The sequence below is a fragment of the Poecilia formosa genome, unplaced genomic scaffold (genome assembly GCF_000485575.1).
Source record: "Poecilia formosa unplaced genomic scaffold, Poecilia_formosa-5.1.2 Scaffold82, whole genome shotgun sequence".
NCBI lineage: Eukaryota > Metazoa > Chordata > Actinopteri > Cyprinodontiformes > Poeciliidae > Poecilia > Poecilia formosa.
Window position 1 is genome coordinate 1,296,120 of NW_006800021.1, and position 21,304 is coordinate 1,317,423.

Consider the following 21,304-nt stretch of genomic DNA (forward strand, 5'->3'; position numbering starts at 1 on the left):
AAAAACTACTTTCTATCTGAGGATCCTATAGAAAGTCTTGGGCTGAAATAATTTCAGTGGCATGCTTCATGCAGTCAGTCAGCAATACCGGACATCTGTCTGATCAAAATGTTCTCAGCTGATTTATATTTTTCTTTTGAACTGATGAGCTCACAATTTTCTCAAGCACCTTTTTAAATTGCTGCAGCAGCACATTCCCAAACTATGACAGTTCCAGCTCTGTGCTTCACAGCTGGTTTGAGATCATGTTCCTAGAATGCCGCTTCTGTGTTTGAAATATTAAAGATCGACCCATCTTGTCATAATAACAGTTTTACTTAAGTCCCAGTCTTTGTCTGCCTTTCTCTTTTTGTGTGTGTGGAAAATGTAATCTAGCCTTCATGTTTTCCTTATGTTGCAGCTGTTCTCTCCCATTGAAGTTAAACTTATGCGCTCTCTTTCTGAATGTAAATGTATGTTATAAAATGAACAGAAGCGGCGGCTTGCTCGGACAGCTGGACTCGGGCATGTCGGCAGCTGCTTTGAATGTCCTCCTCTTGCAAAACGACTTTCAGTAAAGAATCAGAATGACTGATTTGAAATTCTTTTGAGACCTCCTTTAGGTCTCCCTGAGGTGCAGCAGCTTATCTGAATATAAGCTGCTGCAATTTTGCTTCTGAATGCTCTAGACAGCTGTCTTTTTCTTTTTTTTGCACTGACAAAAAAAAAAAGGTCAGAGTTTCACTGCAAGAAACTCTGACCTTTTATACACAGGAAACGTCCTTCAAAACGCTGAGGAATGATGTTCTAATGATGTGTCTAATTTGAGACATTTTAAGTAGGTATATATATATATAGATATTGGGATGTTGCATTTTACAGTTTTTGTAATTTATTTGTGCCGCTTGAATTTCTCAGTATTGCTATGATTGATGTTAAACATCTCTATGTCCAAATACAAAAGAAAAACAGCCTCCTATTATTTACACCACTGCAGAGCCTTTCTGAACTGTAGAATATCTTGTCAACACAAGCTTGCAGTCTCATGAGTTTGCCTTTATGTGGACCTTAATTCATGGATCTGTGTTTTTTTTTTTTTTTTTTTTTGTAATCTTGCAGCCTCATTTTTATTTTTGTGAAACACTGAAAAATAATTGGTTTCCCACATGAAACTGCATTAACCAGGTTGGCGAGGTTTGGCTGGTGGCCTATTAGGAGGCTAATGAAGCAAGGCTCTCCATTAGAGTGCGATGCCGTCTGCGTGTGCCGTCCGTTCAGACTTTACTGGACTATATTCTTTTAACAACCTTCCCAGTAAATGACTTGTTGTAAAGTTCACAGTGACTGTAAGTGTTTGGTCGGTAATTGTGTGCACATTAGATATTTAAATAACAGACGCCGGGCTTGACTGGCGACAGCAGCATCACCTACAAATAATTTTCACCAAGCAGTTTGCTTTGGTGGTGTTAGTCTGTGGTTTGGTCACTTCAAAATCATATTTTAAGAGACAATAACCCTTTTATATCCATAATCTTCCAGTCAGATGGGTGTTTTGGGTTTGGATATACATATCCCTTTATTTTTTCCATATGTTGTCATGGTAATATCTACTATGCTAGGGAGACATAAAAAAAGCTCCAAAAACTGTGAAGTAGAGCTAAAATGACATGTGGTTTTCAAAATATTTTACAGTTTAAAAAAAAAAAATGAAAATCTGGTTTGTGTTTGTGTTTTTCGCTGCCATTAGCTGCTAGTCCTTGCATATCATCAGCAATTTTTGTTGCCTAGTTTTCTTGGAAGAAAAGCACAAGCGGAGTCAAACTCTAAGTGGAGCATCCGTGGACTTCAGTCGTCAAACCTCGCCAGTTAGATTCTGGACTAGACTTTGACTAGGGCATTCTAACTTACAAATAAGCCTTCATCCTAACTAGGTTTGCAAAATGTTAGGTACATTTATAATTGCAATACTTATAATTATGATTCTACACATATTTTTTGACTTTTTGTTTTCTTTAAAATTGCACAATTTCCCCATCCTCCCTGAGCGTTAGCATCTCAACCACTAAAGACATCCATCATATTTGGGCACTAAGGGCGGCTACACTCCATCCACTATATATTTATAGAATTTTATTTTGTATTGTTTAACAAAATATCGCATCAAAGCAGTCCTTTGTGATTGCAGTTACGCATAGACTGATATTACGATAAATATTGTGATTGTATACATCGATTTGAAACCATTTCATTGCATCTCTGGATGTATCTTTGGCATCATGGTCCGAACAACTTTGTTTGTCTATCTATGAAAGGCAAAAAAACAAACACAAGTTTGTTGTGACAAAATCTTAACAGCCATAAGAGATTATAATACCTTAACACTATAAACAATCCAACCTGAATATCAAGACCTCTACTGGTAGGTAAAGTGTAGTATATATTGTGTCTGCTGTATTTGTGGGGGCCATCTTTTTGTGATTCTATTGGGAAATCCTTTATGATAGTATTTAAGTAACTTTAACACTTAGGGTATGTCCCATGTGCTGACCCAGTTTTCATTTTCTTAGTAATTCAATTAATGGTTTAGATGTAAATAATCAAAGTGTAAAAACAGTGTAGAACAATACATTATCTTCAGATGTACTCTTTTCTGTTATATCGAGAAAACGTTCGTGCCTGTCGGTGAGGGGGGGCACGAATAGTTTTTCATTCTGTCTACTGTGCATCTCACTGTTGAAATGAAAGAAACTATCTCTTATTGAATAAAGTATTTTTTTTTTCTCCCACTGTGCTGCGCTCGCCCACAGAACAAGTAAAATGTTCTTAATCTTGCGACTCGTACAGCGCCGCTTTATTACATTACATCACGCTCGGATCCAGCAGCGTTGCTGATGGAAGACTGATTCGCTGATTAAAAGAAGAAGTGAGACGGCAAATTGCAGACGTTTCAAAAGTATATTCCAGCTAAAATGTGTCATTTCAGACATTTGCTAACTCTGTTAAGCTGTAGCAGGCGTGCTTAGTTTATAAAACTTTAAGCACCTACATAAAGACAAAAGTATTATCTAACTTATTACTCACTGGTCAGTTAGTCTGAGTAATATAGTCAGTAAATAACACTGAGACTGAGTGCATTATCAAATAGTATGAAAATTCCCTTGGATTGTTTAATCACTTCTAATATTGTGTCTAATAACAATTTGAAATCTAGAGAAGATGGCATTGAAGATTCAGAAAATATATTTGGTACTTTAAGCTTTTACTGTGTGGCAACTATACATAATGCATATATTGATTCTATAATTAGAGGTAACATATAATCAACTGATTGGACAACAGCAAACCAGAATTAAACAAAACTATAAGAGAGACATCTTGTTGTGCCTCTTGTCCCCATTTTTATTTTCATGAACTCCACTTATTATACTGATGAAAATTATTTTATTCCACCTTCAATATTGCAGGAGTGAGAACTGTTAGACATTTCCATTTATGAAAGACCGCTCCCATGTGTCCTTCACTAAAACAAATATTGAAGATAGCATTGAAATTTCTTTCCTTAGCTTTTTAGGGTATTTAAAAATCTCTTACAATGGCTGCTGGACAGAAGACACAAACAGCCAAAGCTAAACTACAAGACGCCATTTTTTTGTTTTCACAGAGTCAAGGTTTCACATATCTCACAGTTGGAAAACAATTTTAATAAGTGTGAAATATTACAGTTTAGGCTAGACTGTGTTGTTGTTTTTTTTTCTTTTAGTGCTTAATTTTGAGGTGGTGCAAGTGTCAGAGGTTTTGAAGTGTTTTTGATTCTGTTTTCATGAGCAGAATAAAGGTTTTGTACATCAGAAACTTTGTTCTAAGGTATCTCAGTTCAGTGCACAATAGAGGAATTTACAGAAAGACTGAAATAGGCCTTTACTTCAGCACAGAAGCTGATTCTTACCTTTTACATTGTTGGCAGCATCGGTAATAAATTTATGGCATTTTTAAAATGCAGCTTTTTGTGGGACTAGATTTTATTTTGTTTTAATATGGTGAGATCTTGTAACATCTCTGTCTTTAAACCTGTGAGTATTCACCAGGTTAGAACATATTTTCAATTCAATGCTATAATGCAATACCTACCATACTGTCCAAAATGTATTTTGATAAACAAACATCCATCATATTCCAAAACCCTTTTGATAGGGAAGAAATTATATAAAAATATAGATTTAAAATTGGGCATGATTTCAGTTTACCACAGCTGTAAGTCATTCAACAATAGCTGCCAAAAATGTTACGTCCAAATAAAAAAATATTCTTGGAACATGATGTATGACAGAGGAGAATGGTTGCAGCTTAGTTGCAGTATCTTATCAGCTTAGATAGTTTCACAATCGTCCTTTTTTTATTTTTAGTCTGTTTCATATTTACAAAGTAGAAATGCAGGCTTTTCTGGCCTTGATCCTGTTGTAATGCTGGAGCTTTGGCACATTTTTGAGGGTCACTGTCTTTTAGAGTTATGCTTAGCTTGTGGCATAGAGCCAGCAGCGTTAGGCTCTCAGACTGAACATTGAATCCTCTCATTCACTCGGATGTTTGTGAAGATAATGCAAGTAAACACTGAGGTAAAACCCCCGGTGGGCTTAGAACAGGGGTGTCAAACTCATTTTGGTTTTGGCTCAAATCAAAATCATGAATGCTCTTAAAGGGACAGTTGTGCCAGAATATCCTGATAAAACCTGATCACAAATTGTTAAAATATCAATGAATTTTTAAAATTAAATAATTTGCTTGAATATTATGTTATCAGTCCCAACAATATAATATATTATGTTATATTGTTGAACATCTTTTCAGTCCCGCCAGGATTTTGTGATTATTTTTGTGATTTTTTTTTTTTTTTTGCAATAAAATTTAAAGTGTTTGTGGTAATAATTTAAAAATATTTGTGATATTTATTTATGACGGTAAATGTGACTTTTTATTACTTGCTGTAAACAAATGGACTATAATCTGACATCAATTAAGACAGAGGCAGCTGATTAATGCAATCAAGAAAGTTTTCAAGAGTTTTTTTTTTTAAATCTGACTGATATAATTTGGCAGTAAACAGATGAAAACCGCACTGATTTGACTGATAACATAATATTCAAGCAGACTTAATGTTTAGTCTAGAATTTGGAGGACCACATAAAAAGCTATGGTGGGCCAGATTTGGCCTACGGACCCTGACTTTGACGCATGTGGCTTAGAGGAAAGAAATAAATGTATCATTAAAAAAAAAAAAGTAAATCTGTTTCCGTGTCGTCTTATGTTATTATAGAAATTAATGTAAAACTTTCATTTTTGTCCATTCTCGTCCAGTGCAAAAAGTCAGCTTTAATTATTTTCAGGTTCCAGGTCCCACATCTGACACAGTTAAGTCCAAAGTTGTTTGTGCCTCAAAAATGAAGATTTCAAAAGAGGAGAAACAAACATAAAAAAAAGAACAGCTTCCACAATTGCCAGCCTTGCTGTTGTCGCTCGAATATTTGCGTTCAAACGCAGCAGAATGAAAGCATTTCTGATGCTGAAGTGGCTCCAATAAAGCCTTCCAGATATTTGATATACATTTGATGAATTAGATTTACTCTGAATCTTTTCACTCCGTTTCAGGCCGTTAGGCTCAATTTCAAACCGATTTTTAACATAACAAACTGCTGAACTTTATTCTTCAAACAAATTAAGACGTTCAGCGTGACTCCGACAATTTCTGATTTACCGTCTGCAAACAGTCTCTCTGTGAAATGTAGGTCTCGATAGGAGAACTGCAATTCAGTCGCAATTTATCTCGAACAGAGCCAAGGGTGCGTGGAAACATTTGCTAGCTGTCGCCTTTCTCCATGATTTGTTTTGAACTCTTTAATGGCATACTTAATCACGTCCTCATAGTGCAGGTCAACAGCCTCCTTCCCACCCCCCCCATCCCTGCCTAACTTGTGCAGAGACCACAAATTGTATTCTCCTGCTGTAGGGAATAACCACACTAAGAGGGGGACTCAGTGTGCAAATAACTATTACCATGTCCACCAGCAATACGAGGTAATTGCCCGTTTCCTTCATTGTTTATGGCCTACCAATGACATGCCATCGGAGCAGCAGCAGTAGGGACCAATTAGATTTGGAGGACAATAAACAAGTCGGAGAGATTCCTCTTTTACGGTTTGTCTGGTAGACGGTCACCAGTCTCCCAACGAGTAAACAGCGAAGCCTTTTCTGCACAAAAATGAGCGACAAGAGGGTTATCAGCAGTGCTGTTGACACCATCAGCCTTGGAATAATCAGACGAAGGGGGGCTTGTTAACAAGCTTAATATGAAGCAGCGTTTGACCCCAAGCGTTGCATTAGGATCTGTAAATGCTGCTTCTCTTTTGCTCACCTTCTGGGGGTCTCGTGAGTGCAAAGGTCCTAAACGAATCCGTATGCATGTGTGGAATGACGCCGAAAGCAATTATTCTCGAGACGGCGATGTCCATTTCGCTGCGTTCCCTTTCAGCTCGAGTGGATTAAGTCTGATGATGGTAGACTGAATGTGCTATTTCCTTTTCCATTTTCTCTCGAAAATATTTCTCTCCAGCAGTTATTGGTATGATGTTTATTATCACGGTCAGGTATGTAGGAACCCGACATTCAGTTTTATCTACTCAAGAAAAAAATGGTGAATGTTGACCGAAGTAGTGAAGAGGGAAGAGGAGATGGGTTCATAAGCAGTTTGTTTTTGCAGTTTGGTAAGAATTCAATAGATGGTCGGTATTATGCAGTGCTCCTAGTATTCTCCACTATTTTTGGAAGATTGAAAATGTTTTTTCTTTTTTGTTCTACTACAGTAAGGTCAGACTAATCCAGCACCACAACAATAAAAATCAACAACAGCAGGAATTGCTACAGCCTTTAATTTTTTACTAGTAATCTATACTGTCTTTTGCGAGATTCTGGTTCTTTAACAGGGCCGGTGCTAGTCATGTGGGTGCCTTAAGCACAAATGCTTTGAAAAGCCCCCCAAATCCAGAAATCCTGAAAGTCATCAGAGCATTTTCACATTACATTACATGTTATTTTATATAAACAACAAACGACTTTGACACTGCTGTTCAACATAAGTCACTTTTGTGCAGGACAAACGTTAACAGGCTAAATGTAGGATTATTTTCTCATGATTTTGTTGCTTTTGTATTTCTCATTTCTCATGTTTTCTTGGTTTGCTCGAGGAAGTTCAGTGTTGCTTTAGTAGTGAATAACTTCTTTTTCTTTTTTTTGTCTAAATCAGTAAAATAATTCCGGAGGTTCTTTCTACTTCCATCTCTCTTGACCCCGACAGACTGCCGCTCACTGCCGCTCTCAAATTGTGCACAAACAGCGCAGAGTAGGATGAGATACGGACAGCAGGGGGAGAGAGAGAGAGTACAAGTGACACATGAGCATCATCCTGCTGTCTCTTCTTTTCACGTATCCGCCCCCAGCTGTTCCTGCCTTTTCGAAGGGAATAATGCGCCACTTTTGTGTTATATCCGCTAAACATGTTTAACACATTTTTGGTCTTTTTTTGGTGTCCCCTGTGGGCGATCGGTGCTCTTTGCGTGATGCTCGATCAGTGTGAGTCTCTTCTTTATCGTGGTGACAGTAGCATATTTGGGTCAGGGATGTGGCATGAAGGAACCTCGGTGTAGAAAAGCTATTTTATCGATGGTGTATGACTTACAACCGGTTCCTTGAATTCCTTACCGATAATACAGTTTCCTTGCACTTAGCTGTAGGGATGTAGCCTGGAAAAAACCACCCAGTCGTTCTATATTATTTGCTTTGTACAGATGATCTGGGTTCTTGGCTATTGAGATGTGGACTCTGTTGAAGTTTTAAAACTTACCGAGTTGCTAATGTTTTACCATAACGTATGCAATGCACCAATTCGATGCTATGAAGCTTACCGGAAATTGCCTTCACTGTAAACAACCATCCTCCACTGCAAAGAGAGAGGTACTGAGCCAAACAAGATGGCCACTGATATTAATTCAGTATTGGAAAACGTGTGCAACATGGACTGAAAGGCTTCGTTCACTCCCTTCGCTGCTACTGCTAAAGCTACAGGCAGGCTACAAATCTAAAACAGAAAATCGATGTCGTCGTTCATAACTTCACCTTCTGTTTGCTTATTGGCCCGGTAGCAAATCTACCGGAGAGAATACGAGTGAAGGGAAGAAATCCCAGACTCTGCTGTAAGTAAAAATTGTTTTCTCGTGAAGTTGCAAGTGTAGAGTTTTTTTTATTGTTTGTTTTTTATTTTCATCCTGTCTCTCTGTCAAGGGAAATGGATTTTAAAGAGTAATACTGGTGCAGATGGAAGACGGAGGATGACCGGATGCTGCAGTGACTGATTGCCTCGAGGTAGTCTTAGTCTAGTTCACAGGGGATCTACATAATATGAGCTCGTGTTGTATAAACCTGGCTGTTTATCGCCAGCTCTCCCAGCATGCAGGTGGTCAGTATCGATTCGTTCAGTTTAATAAAAAAAATTATCTATGGCCGTCTTGTTTCGGCAGGAGAATACAAATCCCTGACCTTCCTTTCCACTGTCCACCATTTTCTCCAGTCACTTGCTCACATAGAAACGCTCTGAAGTAAAGCTCCGTCAATCCAGACGTTGCTCTTGGGTTCCCCCATCTGACCAGCGGCAGTTGCGTCGTCTTTTTTTTTTTTTTTTTTTGATATAGGCTGTTGTCCCACAGCTCATGGTCACACTGAGGCTTCTGTCATCAGCCACGCATGTCACTGCCATTCGTCTCCCGGCGCGTAGGTGCTGACGGGGATGGAGGCCACAGAGGCTCAGCTGCAGCACCAGATATACGTCTTATCTATGACGCACAATTATGACAAAGACACTAAGGCTGTTTATATGCCAAACCCGCTGGAGCAAAAAAAAAAGCATGATGAGAGAGGGGGGTAAATGTCACATTCACTGTCTTCCACGCTGACAAACGTGTTGGGCTTAGAGTAGATCTGGATGATACGCATCTCCGTGTGCGTATATATTGTGAAGCGTGCGACGGACGGCGCCGTGATTCCCGATGACATGAAATGTATTCCAATAAAGATATGCAGATGAGCAGCCGGTTGAACATAGCTTCAAAAACAGATTAAAATCAGTTTTGCTTAGACTTGGAGGGGGGCGGGGGAATAAAGTTAATGAATTCAGCGACTCACCTGACAATCAGCAGGTGGCCTCCGAGAATAAGACTGATTATTGATGTCTTTCTGTTATGCATGCTGCTTGCTGGGAGACATGCTACGAGACATGCGTTATGCATGCTGCTTGCTGGGAGACATGCTACGAGACATGCTACCATGCAGGTAATGGTAAGATTCAGTAGCAGAGGGGCGTGTGCTCATATCAATGCCAATAGACTTTCAATGAAGAATCCAAATACCACTGTAATCGAGTAAAATAAATAATTTGTATTTTCGGATTCTGACTGAACAACAGCCATTTTTAACAACTTGTGTTACGGCTGTAAATACATATTCAAAATTAGTTCAATAAGAATTGTTTTATTATTATTATTATTATTATTATTATTATTATTTTTATTAAACTAAACAATGTATGTTTTTAATATATTTGCATTAATGAACCCGGTGTACCTTAAATAAACAACTCTACTTACTCTACTTCCCAATTTTTAACTCCTTTGTGCTGCTCTGCCTCATAAAATCCAAACCGAATACATTTGTAGTTGTAATGTGATGGAACATGGAGACGTTCACAGGTTATGAATGGTTTGCAAGGGACTGTAACATTCAGAATGGTCATAGAGTGACTCAAACAAAAAAAGAAAGAAAGTTAATAGCAAAAGCAAAACTGTATTCAGGTGTGGAACATAATTATTTTTGAATAAAAATGCTCGCTGCAGTTGTGCCTGATCCAACACCAGCACTAGTCAGATGATGGTGCTGCTAGTTTTATGACACAAATGTCTGACAACAGCTTGCTGAGGCTGCAGGGTTCATGTCTTTGGAACAAAGACTGTAAAATATGTTTGAAAGATGGTGATCAGTCAGACTGGGCTGTTAGTTTGACATGGATTGCAAACTTGAGACATTTTAAAAAGGGTAGAAGAATGAAAGAAATGCATATGTGGCTACAAAGGGAGCAACATGTTAAACTTCATGCCAAACCAAGCAATGTAGATCATTTTGCTCAAATATTGCAGTGAACCTATCACACACATTATGTTAGAAAATATACTGATTGAAATGCAATGTTAAATTGTAGCTTTGTGTCCTGTTTGGCATTTGACAAAAATTAAATTTATCCTTTAAAAAAAAAAAAAAAAAACAATGACGGCAAATGTATTATAAATGAGATTCAGATGCGTGAACTTTCCTTGTCATACTTTTGTCTTGGGCTTTATATGTTGAAAACTTAGAGATCTACTTTCTGCTTTCAAATCACGCTTCCTGTCCCCTTGATGTGCCTGCAGCTGTTATAAGTGGAAAAGCTAGACTTCCTGAAGCCCTTCTGTGGGCTCTTAATATTTCATAGGTTTGTTTTGGTTTTTGAATCCTTTTAAACCAACAAGATACTTTTTTTTCTCCCTCCCTCCTCCTCTTCAAAAGATCACGAGGATCCCCCTGTCGTCCCCTCAGCATCGATATTTAGCACTCAGCTGCATCACTTTGGACATACATAAAAAACACTCTTCCTCTTAAATATTTCACTAAAAAAAAGGGTCATCTTTGAAAACGAGACTTGTTTTTCATGCAGGCAAATCAAACGCTTTCTGGAAGTTTCCTCTTCAAGTCGAAGCCGGTGGAGGTTTACTAAGTCATATGATGGATTGCGAGTGAGACAGATGCGTACACGGACACAATGAGATTTAAATTGGTGCCCAGCTTACAAAGTATCTGCACCCAGCTGATTCTTTAGACGGGAACGGAGCGTCAAACAGATGTTGGCTTGTAATTGCTTCAGAGTGAAATGATAAAAGAGTCAGAGCTGTGCGGTGTGTCAATAGTACTGGAAACACTGAATGTGAAAAAAGAAATGCCTTATTGGAAAGATGTGAATACTTGAAATTTTTATTAGCGTTTTCATCCATCTGAATGGAATCAGAGTGTCTTTATGTTTTACACATCAGTGTTTCACACGTTCACAGACATCAAATCACAGCAGTCGATAAATTAATTTATGTATAATAAAGCCTAATGATGCGAAACACTGACAGCGTCAGCTACAGGTGTATTTCTAAATGTTTGGTGATCACCTGGACATATAGTCATCAACAAGACCACAGTCCTGAAACAGAACATAACCTCAAAATGACCGAGCTGTGAATACGTGCTCCCCTATGAGTGTCCGATGCACAAGACTCCACTGCTGAAGGAAAAAAATGCATTAACCATAAAGCACACAAGTATTTTCACACAACATGGTTTGACTAGAAAACATGGTGCTTTCTTCTCAAAACACCATGTTTTAAGTAGCTGTTTCAGCTAAACACTGAATTAGCTGAAGCTACAGCTGTATTAGCTGAGACTGTTTAGCTGAAGCTGTATTGTGAATTTGTACTCATTCACAGCAAGTTCTGCTAGCTGTAGCTGTATTGGCTGTAGCTAATCTGTAACTAATACTACAGATTATCTTAGAAAAATCATACCAACAGTGAAGTTTGGTGGCGTGAGGATGTTTTTCAGAATCTGATAAATAAGAGAGGATGAATGGAAACATTTTCGGAGACATTCTTGATGACAGTATGAAGATGAAACAAAGGTGGTATTGTTACACAAGAGAAGAAAACTCGGACCATAATTCTAAAATGACCTAGTCAATGAAATGAAAGAGCTGCTCAGATGATTGGAAGGAAGTTTGTTCAGAATGACTGTAATCAGCAGCTGTGTTAACAAAACCAAACATTAGCAAATGCTTGTGACTCATCCGTCCATACGTAAGATGTTGTGACATATTCAAAACCTAAAAAAAAAACGATACTAATTTGTATCGCCATCTACACAAGTCCTATTTATGAAAGTGTCCGACTTTCACAGCAGCTCTCCAGACAGACGCTCATCCTCTCCCTCACCTGAATGATTACGTGTGAGATTTAAAGCGGTGAGCTTTTGCTGTAACATTTCAAGAAACTCTGGGAAGAGCCTTTGCGATGCTTTTTAGTCAAAAAGAGTTATTTCGTCTATGCGGCAGACGAACAGAAAAAAGACGAAGGCTTCCCATAAGCCCAGACGCTGGCCGTGGTTCAGAGACGAGAACTAGAAACCTGGCAAAACATCCTGAAGAGTGACACTCCGATTTCTGAGAGGGATTTAAGCCTGTTAGTACGACTCCTGGCTCTTTAGCCGTGAAGCAGTGAACACGCCAGACGACTAAAGCCAGCATTATAGGAAAAAATGGAAAAAAAACTATTAGAAATTTACAGATGACTAAAAGCGGGTAGAAAATGGAGAATCAGCAGAATGACCAACTCATCCACTCCATGTTGCTCCTCTGTTCATTAAAAAAGGAGTCAGTGGCTAATGAGTTGCTTAAAGTTGTGAACAAACTGAGATTCAAGTTGAGATTTAGAGCAGAAACTAAAAAATGTGTTCAGTACCTTTATTTCACTTTGTTACACACAACTTTATTTATGGGCTCATTTGTTTTGCTTTTGTATATGAGTGGATCAAAGCTAAGTTATGTAACTTTTATAGAAAAAGTAGATTATTTTTTACATATTTGTTAAAATGTCACCATGGTGTGACAGTTTGCTATGAGACTGATAATTTGTGAAAAGACTCTCCATCTCCTCCTTCCTGAGCTGCTATTGTCATCTGACGAAATGCTCCACTCCCGACAAAAAACAACCAATCAGAGCCAGGAGGAGGGTCTTAGCGCTGTCAATCATCCACATGCAGTCGCTGCTAAATGTGTTAATGTCAGCTAGTCAGCAAGCTGACCTAGTCAGCTTGTTAAAATTACTATGGATTCCAAAGAATAATTTGACTGTTTTACAGAAAAACTGCTTATCCACTGTAATCAGCAGCTATGCTAACTAGTTCAAGCATTCAACAGGCTCTGCTAGCTGGATGAGCATGAAAGCGCTAAGACCCGCCTCTTGACTCTGATTGGCTGTTTAGTTTACATGTAAGAAGGCAGAGGAGCTTGAATTTGTTTCTCTTTTTTCAGATTATCTGTCTCATACAACATACGACATATAGTGAGTTTCAACAAATATTTAAAGAAATATTCTTTAGCTGCAGCTGGTGTGGTGTGAATTTCATGTCAATACATGTTAAGTGAAAAATGTTGGTATGCTAAGTAGAGTACTTATTTTCTCTGATGCATAGTGCTTCTAACAGTAAAATAATGTTTGTGGGGGCCCCTCCGTTCCGTTTTCCTTTTTCGGAGCGTAGCAGCTGACTTGCTTGATGTTTTGTGCCTCAAAGCATTATGGGTGCATGCATTTTTAACTCATGTAGTCATGGAAGGAGAGGAGCTCTTAATCCTAAGCGTTGCTGTTGTTGTTGGTGCAGTGCTTTCCCCGCAGGCGAACTGTGTCCAAATTCTGCCTCTCAAGATGTGCATTAAGAGCTTCCATTCATGTTCACAAGCTTTGGCGAGAAATTTTGCAAAGTAAGTGAGGTATCTGAATTTATGCATTTAAAGTGATTTTGTTTTTTTTTTTTTGTTTTTTTTAGCAAACAATTTCAACCAACGTTTAAAGGTAGAAACATAAAAGAAAAATCAAAGCCAGTCAGTGCAATTTCACTCCCTCAACAAACCGACCAAGCTTCATAAAAGCAGCATTTTATCAGGAGCTACATCAATATGGAACTGTGCAAGAATAAAAGAAAGGAAAAAAGAAAAAAAACACTCCCGCTGACTCTCGCAGCACTGATTACATGTCAGGTGTACTCTGACAATATAAGAATGCTTGTGAATCTTAAAGCCCCCTTCCCCTTTCTGTCCTCCAGTCCATGTTGAAGTGGATCAGACAGGCAGGTCTTATGCTGTTATGGAATTTCCTTCAATCAGACAGCCGACGGCGGAGGAGAGACTTGAAGTAGGTGACACAGCTGGTGGGGACTGTCCGGCTTCCAAGACTCACACGAAGCCTCTATAGGGGCCCTCCCTCTACCCCACGTGCCTCAGACTATCTGAATTATTGTGCGACGCTATGCCAGATGGCTGGTCCGCGATGTGAACCCCATCCTTACTTGTCAAAATGCCACCCATTGGCCGGCGCTGGGGCACGCTTAATCCCTCTCGCGGGAGAAGCCGGTTTGCAACCATTCAGCTCCAATTACAAATCTCCAGCAGCACCCGAGGATTTGGGGCCATCCAAACGTGGTGATTACTGTGTGGCTCCTAGAGGGCCCCCGAGCTGAGAGATGAGCTCTTCATTGCTGTGCGCTGTTTACTTTTTTTTTTGTTTTGTTTTTTGTTTTTCGTCTGTGTGTCCATCTGTTGATACGGAGAACAGACGCGACTCGACTTCTCTCGGCGGAGGCTGCGCTGGAAACTCGGCTCGCATAACAATGATCTGACATTATCCTGCCATTTCACTGAATTTTAAACAGCTAAACAACGGCGGAGGCCTGGCGCCGACGCAAGATGCCACGCGGTTTGGTAACAAACTGTTTGAGGTTTAGGGTCCGAACAAGGGAATAAGGGTGGGTTCGGCCTGGGTGGGTAGGGGGGGGGAGCTTTCATGTAGCTGATTTCTGTTGGTTTTCTTTTTCTTTTGTTAAATTTTAATGCCAAAAAAGAGAAACATCTGCACACTCTCATCACTCCACATGAAGGTTTAATGTAATGTTCATAGGCTGCCTTAGAAAACATGTTGGCTGATCTTGTTTAAATAAAATTCCTAACAAAGAATCTATTCCCCGTCATCTATTTATTTATTTTTCTTTTACATTTAATCACAACCGTAAACTTTAATTTATTTCATTTGGAGTTTAGGTGATAGGCCAAGAGAAAATAGTTTGTGCTTCAGAAATGGGTGAACAATAATTCATTGATTTTGAAATAATTTACTAAAAAACACCAAGGTCTGATTGTCTGATTGGTAAGGAAAGGGCTTCCATGCAGGTCAGATAAAACATGATTACAGTGGAATAAAAACAAACTCTGAGAAAGAGGGTCTACACAAAGTTGAGTTACCATGGGAACACACCAAAATGGGTCTGAGAAAACTCAAACCAGAGTTAGAGGGAGAACCAAGCTGGAAACAGAAAGAGTGGAGAGATCAGGGGAAAGGTGGAAGAAAGTAGAATTGAACAAAGAAAATGTTAAGCAAAAAATACAAAAAGGTAATAATGAGACAGTTTTATCGAACTGCTAATGACAGACCATCTGAAAGCACCACTTTATCTCCTTTTTGCTCTTTATTTCTGAAACATCCCTCTGTTCCTTTTCTGAAAGCCACTGTGTATTATTCTGACAGCAGCATCCTCTGGGATATTTTTTTTCTCCTTTCCCGCCAGTGTAATAATGGCCTGATGGGTCTCAGAGCTGCCATACACTGGTCTTCTTTCACTGATACAAAATGTCAGTCAGCTGCTCGTTCTCGTGGCCTTTCACTTCGCCTGTCTCCCCTTTTGCTAATTTCTCAGTGTTTTCACAGAGGCTTGTCCTCCCGTGTCTTCATGATTGTTCTTCTGGTTCATTTAAAGGTCTGGCGAAGCCAATGGGGCTGGTGGAGGGACCCGGAGGCCTCGGCCAGGGGGGAGCCGCTGCCACTCTGGGGGAGGACAGCCACGACGCAGAGGGGAAGTATGAGGAGTACGGCTACAACGCTCAGCTCAGCGACCGCATCTCCCTTGACAGGAGCATCCCTGACTACAGACCTAAGAAGTATGTCAGCCTTTTGCTTCTTCCTCTTTTTTTAATGCCACACATTATCATATGTGCTTTCCTTCTCTTGAAAAGTCCTCTGGGGGGTTAGACTGGTAAACAAAACTTGACTTTCTCCTACTTTTGTAGTTTCTTTCTAGTAGGAAAAAGTTTCTCCTACTTTTTAAAGACTAAACAGGTTTTATTAAATTAGGGAGCAATATGTAAAATCAACTTTTCTGAACTTTGCATCATGTTATAATGTTACTCTCTCATTTAAAACATACCTGGGGTGTTGCTTTGATTATTTCATGCACGTTTGAGAAATCCTTTAATCTCCCTTGGCAACTATTCAACTGTGCAAAATACCTGGGTGGACCTAGCCCCGCCTTCAATGTTGAAGCTCCTCCTCAGAGCTGCAGCTTCCAAGCTTCTGCCTCACACCTTCCCCGCAACTCCCCTACTCGGCTCCTTCAGACTAGCCAGCAGCAATTAGCAAACATCTGGTGGAATAGTGCATCTCCTGAGCTCATCATAGGAGGTACTTCTCAGTGAAATGGTGTTATTACTTTGTTATTACCAGCATCGTTAATAGAGGAGCAAAGTAGTGGTGACTTCCTGAAGGTGACGTTTCAAACAGAGCAGGAGTTTTTAAAGGGACAGAGACCCAATTTCAATGTGTTAAAATATGAACAAATTTTTTTAAGTCACAGCTGATGTATAGATCATTTTTATAACAATTGCAGTTAACGGTTATTTGATTGTGCTATAAAATGCCCGAAAAATACATAATATGGCTCCTTTAGGAATACAGGTTTTTGTTTTCTTTTAGGTCTCAGTTTGAGTAAATCTGTATTACTTTCCAAAAACAAAGTAGACTCCTTTGAAATGTGGGATTGCTGCTCACCATTTCATCTGTGCAATTTTAATATTGAATTTGCATGACACCAATGTATAACCTTCATACATACGGTTAAGAACAATGACAACATTAAAAAAGCTGTTATTTATTTGGAAGCTCTCCGTTATCACTTGGTAAATACGATCAGAACACAAACTTACCAAATCCTCCCTTCATTTCAGGAGCAGGTGAGCAAATCGATGTGTTTTTGTAACATGGTGTCCAAATATGTTCTCTATTTCAGCTCAAAAGAAGCTCTTTATTCCCCGGACTTCTTTCATAGAGCAGAACCTGCCCTCTCAAATTATGAAATGCAACATTCATCAAACACTACCTCATATTAAAGTTTTAGTCATATTAAAGACTAAAGAAGTGTACTGCACTGTTTCCATGAATGAATGTATGAACTTACAAAGGGTAAAATACTGCTGGATGTCAAATTACAAGGTTATACTGCACAAAGGTGCCTGGACTGGAAAGTGATGTTGACTCAATACTGCATGTAGTCGAATTTTGGGTATTTTATGGCTTTTTAATAGATCCAAAATACACAGACGTCAAAACAACTGCCAGAGTTCACCAGAAAGTCCGGTAGACATCAGAGACATCTTAGTGTGTCGTTTTTTTCTCTGTTAAAAACGATCGCCATTGCTTCTTCATAGGCGGCCGCGTTTGTTTACTCTGAACTCACATCTGATCTCCAGAGGTTTTCCCAGATTTCCCGTCTGAAATCTGAATGTTTGAGTGAAATATGTCTGTTCGTGGAGAGCTGCATTTGCGGTGTGGCTGGACATCACACACCGTCCGATCAAACCTGATGTATCTGTGACGTTTTATCGTCATGTGTGGGATTTCTCAGGTTTGGGAAAACCAGCTGAGATTATTAAAATCCTGCCACGTGAACCAGGCGTTAGACAACTGCTTCGATACGCTTCTGGCGGATCACAATCAAAAAGCCATTGACTTGAGCCAAATCATGTTACTGTCACTGACATCCTTCTTAATAGCCTATTGCTTCTGTCATTAATCTCCGTCTGGAAAAAACATCCTTTGAGAATTTCCCCCCTCCATTCATTTAATTTAATCCTGCCTCATCTTCCGTGTTTGACTTATTGTCTAACTCTGGCAAATTTTGACTTAAGTCTCCCACTGGAGCTCAGGCAGCTGTGTGACCTGGGCCATGGCGAGCGCCGGGAAGGAGAGCTCCTTTAGGCATTCGCTTCTGAGAAGAAGATGATGATGATGATGGTTGGTTGGTCTTTCTAAACTTGTAATTATACAAATGTTGAATTATCTGGGGGGTTAAGGAAGGGTGGTTTTCCCCCCCCAGAACAGACCTTTAATGGCCTTTCTTTTTTTTTTCTTTTCAAGGAAATTTAGCATTTAGAAAATTAAATGTAGCTCTAATACAGTCGGGACTCTAGGGGTTTGCTGATAATCAGCGCTGCCAGTGGCATTTATATTACACCGTGTCAAAGAACAATGGCAACAGGCAGAGTGGCGTAGAGGAAATCTGATGGCCAAGAGAGGTTTCTGTGGGTTTAGCGGGGGGGATAACAATTCATTTCATCTGCAGCCCTTTGTTCTCTGCTCTTTTTCAAGCCCAGAAAATTAGACAAGGGTAGAATGGGGGAGTTGAATAAGAGAAGATTGCTAATTAATAAAGTCATCTAAAGTGTTTCTGATGAAAAAAATATTTTATGTTATGAAAAGGCAGAAATGAAGAGTGCTGGTTTCTGATTAGAAAAGCTGCCTTTATTGCGGGCTCTGTGTGGATTCCGGCACTTGTTGCTTCAGTAGGCTTCTCCTCCCACGCTGTAAAAAAACAATATAATACTTTTTTTTTTCTCGCTCTTAGTTTTACTAATCTGTTCTTTAATTGTCCCAGAAATAAAACTATTTTTTGGCTCAACAACCACATCGACAAAAGAAAACACTGAGTTTGTCAAAGAAAGCTTATATCCCTGCCAGTTTTGTGATACTTTAGACAGAAGAAAAACAAAACAAAAAAAATGCTTCTAAATTTGTCATTAAAGTAATTGATTGTCTGCAGCCTGTTTACGTCTTTCATGGAGTGTTTCCTATTTCTCTTTGTGGACATTTGTAAGTTTCACTGTTATTTGTTTTTTCTAATGATACTTTTTCAATCTTTTTAGATTATGGGATAGGCCATCAGCAATGTAAGTTGTAAATATAATTAGGGGGCTGAAAATAAAATGTAATGATATTAGAATTATGACAGCAAACCAGCACAACGCAAAGAACTTTGCACAGTTTTTCACCCAAACTAACCGACTGAGTTCAAATGCTGTTGGATGTAGTTAATGTTGGCTAAAAGATTACTAGCTAATAACAATACAGCACCTCGAGCTTGTTAACAAGTAGCCTGTAGGCTACTGATGATGTTGCCTATGTTCAAATCTGGTTACTTTCCCATGAGTAACTTAAAAAAAAGTACTTATTAGAGTAGTTTCACAGCACTGTACGTTTTTCTTTTACTTTAGTAATATTATTATTACTGCGACTCTTTTTTTTTTCTTTGCTACGATTCATTTTGCCCCCAACAAAACAAGCCGATGCACTGAATATGGGACTAGAAATTGGTCAAACCCTTCTCGGTTTGACCAATGGGATGTAGCGGTCCCATTGACACTTGCCTACTATGCCTGTTAGGAGACAGAACCCAAATAAAAATGTGTAGGGTGGTAAAGTGGAGGGGCCACTGGTTCCCTGGACCCCCTGTACAGATCACTTCCAGTTCAGACTTGTGGGAATAATGTATTTAGTGCCACAGATTCTATTGTTTTTCATAGCGCATGCTCACTGCATGCTATTATTACCCCTAGCAACAGTTGCCATGCTGCTGACAACAATGTCATCAGCATGACTTTAAATGATGTCTGTGTCATGAGGAATGACTTTGTGATGTCATAGAGTCCATGACATCACCAACTGGTCAGTTAATTCTCAGGTCAGTTAACACAGAAATCATTTGGACATTTTAGCTCAGCTTAATACAGATGAGTAACGAAAACTCACAGCTCACTTTTTTTAAAGAAACATGAAAACAAGGTTCTCCAACAAAGTCCATCCTGGTGAAACAACCCCGGATTACAGGGAAAAAAATAACTTCTTTGGAAAGTGATTGAAAAATCTGCGGACGCACCAACTGGATCTTGTCAGAAACATTTTTGGAAGAACTCCATGAGGTTTTGATCGTACTTTTGAGAGAAACAGGAGAATTAAATGTGGATGTTCTCTCAGAGGTGTCAGAAGAGCTGAGTGAACGGATTTTCCAAAACCTCGCCAGAGATGCTTTACACTTCGCTTCTGGACTGCATTTAATTGGACTTCTTGATTACCCAGGAGGACAAAAAGTTATTGTGGAAAAATTCAAACATCACCTGGAGAATCCTGTTCCTTCAAAGAAAATGTTTACATTTACAAAACGAAAGATCAGAAAGATTTTTTTTCTAGTGACGACTCAGAGGCAGGTCCGGACTCAGAGGTCAGTCCTAACTCCGAGTGAGGATCAGCCTCCGAGTCAAGACCGGTGTTCTGACTATCAGTGCTATCTCGTCAGATTTTCTTACCGTAGCACGAATAGATGGCTAAGTCTATCTGTCAGTGCTATGCGTCCAAAACTCCTACCGTCATGTTTACAAACAGAAAACTACAGAGGGTTGTGTTAATGTTAAATACATGGGATAACCTTATTTGAGTGACGGGACTGAAGTGGAAGCTTAGGAGTTATGCTTAGCTTAGCGTTGGAAAAATTTATATACACAACAAAACCACAATAACCTACCTGCTTAAAATGAAAAGCTATAGATGTATGCACTAATGCTTTTATTAGATCCTTTTAAAAATATTTTAAATACAGAGGAGTTTGTAAGAATAAAACAGTATCAGACAGGGGAAACGGGGTTTTATTGGAATTAAATTAAACACAGACAATTACAGATCACCGCAACTCTGTTTTGCACATTAATACGTTGTATGACAGACTTTACTAAATGCAGCGCAGCCACGATGTGTCCACCGAACTGTGCAGATCACTGTGCACCTGAAATGATGGGATATGACTCATGTACACTAATATTACACGGCTATTACACAGCTTCAGTCCCACATAGTATCGCTACCAACATCTATTTAGCAAAGTTTATTAATAGAGTGTAATTAAACTAAAATATTTTAAAGTATATGGACAAAATAGCTACAAAACAATGTATGTTGTCCTGATTAATCGCCAAACAATGACTTGTTTGGCGATTAATAGAGTTTGCCGTCTGCAATGCAACGAAATTGCAGACGGCAAACTAAAGCCATTTATAAATATATTTACAAGATGCTGCATGTAAACTAAAAACATGACGTAATAGAGCAGCTTAATGAAAGCCAGGTATAAAATAAATTAAATAAAACTTACCGTAACAGGTAGGACGTATAAGGAATCTGCTAAGTAAGCAGTATGTGACGTAACATCGATATGCGCATGCGCATTACCACAAGGTAGGATGGATTTAAGGGTAGCACAGATACACAGAACACCGGCCTCTGAGTCAGGACCG

General features: G+C 39.1%; 1 protein-coding gene across 2 annotated transcripts in view; it reads left to right on the plus strand.

The window, feature by feature from the left end:
* Positions 1-21,304, plus strand: part of galnt9 (polypeptide N-acetylgalactosaminyltransferase 9) — a 77,375-nt gene that overhangs the window by 1,451 nt on the left and 54,620 nt on the right. Inside the window, exons 2-3 of one of the 2 annotated variants that reach the window (XM_016673823.1) lie at positions 8,594-8,678; positions 15,670-15,850. In XM_016673823.1, coding sequence (XP_016529309.1) covers positions 15,684-15,850 — 167 coding nt within the window. In that variant the 5' untranslated portion in view covers positions 8,594-8,678; positions 15,670-15,683. The remainder of the gene's footprint in view (positions 1-8,593; positions 8,679-15,669; positions 15,851-21,304) is intronic. The other variant, XM_007557042.2, reaches the window with a different exon arrangement.